The following is a 5,986-nucleotide window of genomic DNA, read 5'->3' on the forward strand; positions in this document are numbered from 1 at the left end:
GGTTGAATTAACAGGTGAGCCTTGTCAAGAGTTAATTTGTAGAATGACTTGCCTTCTTTATGTGTTTGAAACAGTCAGTTGTGTTGTTCAGAGGTAGGGTTAGTACACAATGGATAGCCCTATTTGACCTCTATTGTAATCCATATTATGGCAAAACCATAGTATTTCATAGTTTTGATGTCTTCAAATTAATCTACAATGCTGACAATAATTAAAATAAATGAAAACCATTGAATGAGAAGGTGTGTCCAAACTTTTGACTGGTAGTGTATAAACAAAGGGTATTCAAAACTAGAAAAAAAATAGAGATGTCTTTCTGATGCTCTTCTGTGGACACACCATTAGTTTAGCTTGCCTTAATGAGCTCAGCTTGCCTACATTAGGATTCTTTTTGCAGTAAAACAACAAAGTTTGTTGTTTGCATAGTAAAACAACAAAGGTTGTTGTTTTACATGTGTTTCTGAGCAAGTAGTATCATGCGTGGAGATATCCTTCCCTCTGAAACAACTGAACCAGGTAATTGAAACCTTCACAATCCTTAGAAAGCTGCTTCAGGTAAAAATACGCTTTCCTTGGATGCTCTTCAACAGACACAAGAAGTTGGAAGAGAAGCAATCTGAGAATAGAAGTTGCCACCCTGGCATCACCTATTGGTTTGTAAACCTCCTTATTAAAACTCTTTTGTTGCCCAGCCCTATACCTCATACCATTTCTAAAATTTTTACCTAACGCGTCTGTCTGGAGAAGAATAAACAAGTATAATGAATCATTTAATGAGTGGAAAAAAAGTATTCACTTGAACATGAAGTCCCAGCATAGTTTCCACAAACATGATAAAGCTTTGATCTTTTAGTGATTCAATCAGATGATTCTCACATGCTATCACACACACTCATACACACCTCTTAATAGCGATGATGCAGGGTCTCTTCCAGGAATCAAAGTGGTGACTATAAGCCCTGTTCTTATCTTGTATCTCTGCATAGTCACTTCGCTTGTTCAAGACTTCTCACCACGGCCAGAGCTCTCCACATGCTAACAGTAATAGCCTACAGCTCCACCCTAACCTTATGACCTTTTTGTGACAGCAATGTAAGAGTAAAGCTTATTGTTTGAACAGACACTCCTGATTCACTCCTGAGAAAACCAAACATATGCAATAACACTCATATAGGCTAAAACATGCTCAGCTTAGACAGCTAGTATCTTTGAATCTACAGTATGGTGCGTCACTGCAAGTTGTTTAACACAACCAGCTACTTATAAATAAAGCAGGAGACAAAGAAGCACCTTTCTTGTAAAAAGCATCTTGTGAGCCAGAGCCAACACATCAGCTGAACAGAGAGAGACACAATCTGAGCAGTCACGTTGTTTGTGGGCCAAGGGAAATGTGCCTCAGAGGTTGCCCCTGTGTTAACTCGTTTTCTTGTCATGATCCTTCTTTTTCACTGTTTAGGCAGAAGTAGAGCTGGGCGATATTGAAAAGAAGTTATCACAATACATTTTTTCCATATCAGTAGATATCGATAATTATCACGATAAATATGAAATCATTATTTCATTTACATTTAAAGGCAGATTTTTTGAAAGTTCTAGAAATCAGACGGTTGTTAGCTTGTATCTAGATTTAGTCTCTGAAAAGCTTCTTGAATCCCTCTTTTCTGACGGTGCTTACAGGAAGCAGGTCTTTTGTGTAAGACAAGATTTTTGTGAAGTTTTAGTTTGTAGATTCTTTTTTTCTCAGATTAAGGTTGTTACATATTTTGCTTTAAATTTACAACAAAGATACATCACATTGTATGCTGTGTATCAGTTTATAAAGTATTATTGTGAGTAGTGCACTCCCGTTTAAGGTTACTATGGATTACAGGCATTTAAATATATCAATTTTTTTATCAAACATTTGTTATATTTATATTGAGAAAATTATATCACGCTAATTATCGTTATTGAATTAATGCCCAGCCCTAAGCAGAAGCCAACGCTACCCAATGTGGCTGTAATCTTTCAACAAATGCGTCACCTATTCTGACAGACAAGCAGACACAAACAGTCTGTTCTCATAGCTCTCAAACAGGACACTGGCCTTTTATGGGTGATCCTCTCATATTCCCTAATGGAGTATCCCTTTTATAGGAGGAAAAATGAAAGCTCTAGTGTAACAGTGTGAGCTTTTGTAATCCAGTGTTTAAGCTAGCTTTACCTGATGTTCTTACCCGCTTGTATGTGGTAGTGTTACAAACATTTATTGAGTAATAACAAATAAATAAATGGTATTTTTGTAAAGTTCACGGGGCATTTGAAATACCTGAACTTTCAATGAGTACTTTTAAACAGAACCAATCCATCTTAAACTGAGCTTGTGTGTAAAACATTGTGATACTCATATAAACATCATCATTCATTTAATACCCCATCACTTTCAGGCTATTTGATTTACGTAGACTGTAGTATGATACGTGGTGAGAAAATATGAAGGAAAATCTGAAAGAAATCATTACTACAAAAAGGAAAACATTATGCATTTAGCATTCATGTCATACATTGCAGCACGCACAGATAAAAGTTACATACTAACTTGGCAACGCCATGTTCACCACACAAGATTTCATACAACACAGCACTCAGCATTACAAACAGAAAGGCTCAAACTTTAAAGTCACACAAACACAAGCGTCTTTTTTCACCAACCTTCTCCAGCTTTTCAAAATGCTCCCGCAGGAACTTCATAGGACGCTCAGGCTTTGCAATGCAGAGGTTCACAATGCACTCTTTGAGGATCTGCTGGATGTTGTGCTTCTGCACGAAAATTTCACAGCCCTTCAAACTCTCGTCTTCTTCCAGAGTGGAGGAGGGGGTGGCCATCTTACCTTTATCTCTGTGGCAGTGGGAGGAAAAACAGGGGAGGACCGTGAGAGGAGAGGAGGGGAGGGGAAGCAAATAGAAATGGAGGGAGAACTGGGTAGCAGAGGAGAAGAGGGTGGAAGAAAACAGAAATAAATGGGTTGTGCAGTATGCAGTGTGGGCAATATGAGTGAGTGCAAAGGGATATTGGGAATGAGATGAATCAGGAAGTTCATGGATTTGTGAGGTGCAAAGTAATTTTGTATATGAAAATATGACTTCCTGTCTTGTTATAATGTTTATTGGGTTCTCTTCTGGTGATTTGCAAACTATTCTATACAGTGCTATTGAACATGTTATCAATAATTTAAAATATTAGATTACAAATATCAGTATACAGTATATAATTAGAACGTACATGTGTCCCTAGGCAAATATGCAAATCAATCACCTGTGTGTTGATAGTGGGCAGGTGATCATAAACAAGAAGGATATGAATTTGTTAACTAAAAGTGGCATGAACAGTATTCAACACTATCATCCCATACAATAAAGACCTCAACCATGATTGATGCATTTATTAAAGACTATATATGACCTATGTTGGAGAAAGAAACTAATGCTTAAATGTTTATGTTATTGTGAAGGCAAAACATGATTTTTAATAGAGGTAAAGCAAATTATGTAGCAGTGTATCAAAACTGAAAGCAGCTTTGATTATGTCATCCTGCAGTTATGTCAAATAACAGTTTCTTTGTAGCAGAGCAAGCCAGGAAACTGTGCAGGTGCAGCTAACTGGAAACTAGCCTGTGTCACTTCCTCAATGGGAAATCACTTTTACGATGTGTTGTTATTTCACTGCATAAGAAATCTGCATCATTTATGGCCCTAAGGTGTGAGATCTACCGGGTTTCTTCGCAGCAAATAGCAAAGCAGTGTCCACACGTAACAATACTGCCATACCCAGCAAGTAAGGCAACTCAGTACCTGCTCAGCTGCATACAATAAACAGCTAACCATGCTAGCTCTGCTAATCTTACGGTGATCACCAAACTACAACGAAGGTGAAATACTGCGAAGTAAACAATGTCATCGGCCTGGTCTAGACCACTCATCTGTGTCTATAAAATCGCATTCCTGTCCAGGTCTCTCGCTGGTGTCCCTACCGTTATTTTGAAGGATGCTCAGAGAGAAAACACCTCGCTGGTGGTGGGAGGTTGATGAGGATCCGTTTGGTGGATGGGATGCTGCTGCTGCTCTGCCTCTCTGCGTCAGTCCCGATGACGTCAATCTGTCATCTCGACCGCAGCGGCACTCTCTCGAGGCCTGGAGCAGCGTCGAGCACGCGCCAGACCATCTGCAGGTGATAAAGTGTTTAAAGGTAACATTCACCTTAAAACTGTTGGAAGGAGATTTGGGCAATATTCGCTGTACTATTGAACAGATTGTATCTGTTTAAGCGAAAATGAATAGTTGCACGTCACCCTGGCTCAATTAGGCTGTCTGGGGACAGAGGCAAAAAGTAATAAGGGGCCGTTTATTAATTTATTACTACGATGCAGGGCATCCTATATTGCCCTGGGCTGCAATTTCCCACGAAAAAAAAGCACCTGGATCGCACATTACCCAATTTGCTTAAACACTGTGGCTGCCATAGAAAGCACATGAGCCCAGTGTTTTCCCTGTGAGAAATTAGTTTTGTTGTTTGTTTGTTTTTTGGGGGGGGTTTTCTATTACTGGTTTTTTTTGTATCGCTGCTTTTCTCTTGTCATTGGCCTTATTACTACTTTTTATGTGAAATGTATCTGGTTTCTGTATTGTTTTATTCATTCCTGAATTTTGCACTTTCTTAAAAACAATTTAAAAAAGTGAATTACAAAATAAAAAAAATAAAAGCACATAATCATATTTCCTCGACTGCGATTTCACCTTTGTGATACTTAAACATGTATCTTCCTTTTTTTTCTTTCTTTTTTTTTTAACTCTGAGGTCTCTATCATGTTGCATTTGAAGGTTACTTTAGCCTTTCTAAAACAGTGCTGTGATCTGTTTTAGAAAGGCTAAGTGGATTAACAGTGGGATGTTCCTATAAAATACAATTTAAACACTGAATTAAAAGCATACCATGGCAAACATAATTTAGATCAGTATCCTTACTGGGGATACACCCACAGAAGATGACTTTAGGAGCAGGGTAGGCCTGTATTGTATATTTCTGATGTCCATCAATTCCCTGAGATGTAGGGTGTTTATGATTCACATATGTAAGCCCTACTATGGTGTATAACTTGGTTCAATGTCTCAATAAACATCAATCAACTCTAACTGATTCCACCCCTACATAATGTTATATAGGCATCCCTTATATGGGTTTTATTCATCTGGTTCCATATGTTCATAAATAATGACTAAAACGTGAAGTAGGCCTATTACAAAAGTTTAATCAAAAAAACTACAATGGCTCAATGCAAATGTTGTATAGGAGCAGACATAGGACTGTGCGTTTTCATTAGCTTTATGTTTGGAGATAAGGCAAAATTATGTGTGACTGTATACAGTCTATGGTGTGAACACATATGGATCCTAGATTATTTCCATTCACTGTGCATTAGTGCACACAAGTATGCAGAATACCCTGTGCATCTCAATTGTTTAATAATTTGAGCTACAGAGTGCAACAGAACTTTTGAATGAACCTTTCAAGTTTAAAATAATTTCCTAATCTAGATAAGAGTGATCAATTTTAATCAAAGGTGGAAATGATCTTTTTTCTTCTAATTGTTAAAAAAAATAGCTTAGAGTTGTTGATGAAACATATAATATTTATTGTCTACTACCAACAAAACAAAGATATACAAAATAATATAAAATAAAATAAAAAGTAAAGTGAAACTGTAATGTAATACAAAGGGCATTTGATGACACGCTTCTGCCACCAGTAGCATAGCAAGACCAAACCATTGACAACTCTGTTGAATTGATATATATAAATAGAGGACGGCATTTCATAGAATTATTGTTTGTATTGATATAGATTTTTAATAGTGTGATTTTGAGTCTGCATGAGATGGCATATCTATACTCAAGACTGCTTCTGGTGAAGGGACTTCATAAAGCACTTCATGGTTTGGTCCCCACTTAC

General features: G+C 37.4%; 1 protein-coding gene across 1 annotated transcript in view; it reads right to left on the bottom strand.

The window, feature by feature from the left end:
* LOC117832238 (cAMP-dependent protein kinase type I-beta regulatory subunit) overlaps nt 1–5,986 on the bottom strand; it is an 82,275-nt gene that overhangs the window by 75,927 nt on the left and 362 nt on the right. Inside the window, exons 2-3 of the mRNA XM_034711284.1 lie at nt 4,011–4,201; nt 2,692–2,878 (exon numbers count right to left, since the gene is read on the bottom strand). Coding sequence (XP_034567175.1) covers nt 2,692–2,865 — 174 coding nt within the window. The 5' untranslated portion in view covers nt 2,866–2,878; nt 4,011–4,201. The remainder of the gene's footprint in view (nt 1–2,691; nt 2,879–4,010; nt 4,202–5,986) is intronic.

Source organism: Notolabrus celidotus, chromosome 20 (genome assembly GCF_009762535.1).
Source record: "Notolabrus celidotus isolate fNotCel1 chromosome 20, fNotCel1.pri, whole genome shotgun sequence".
Taxonomy (NCBI): Eukaryota; Metazoa; Chordata; class Actinopteri; order Labriformes; family Labridae; genus Notolabrus; species Notolabrus celidotus.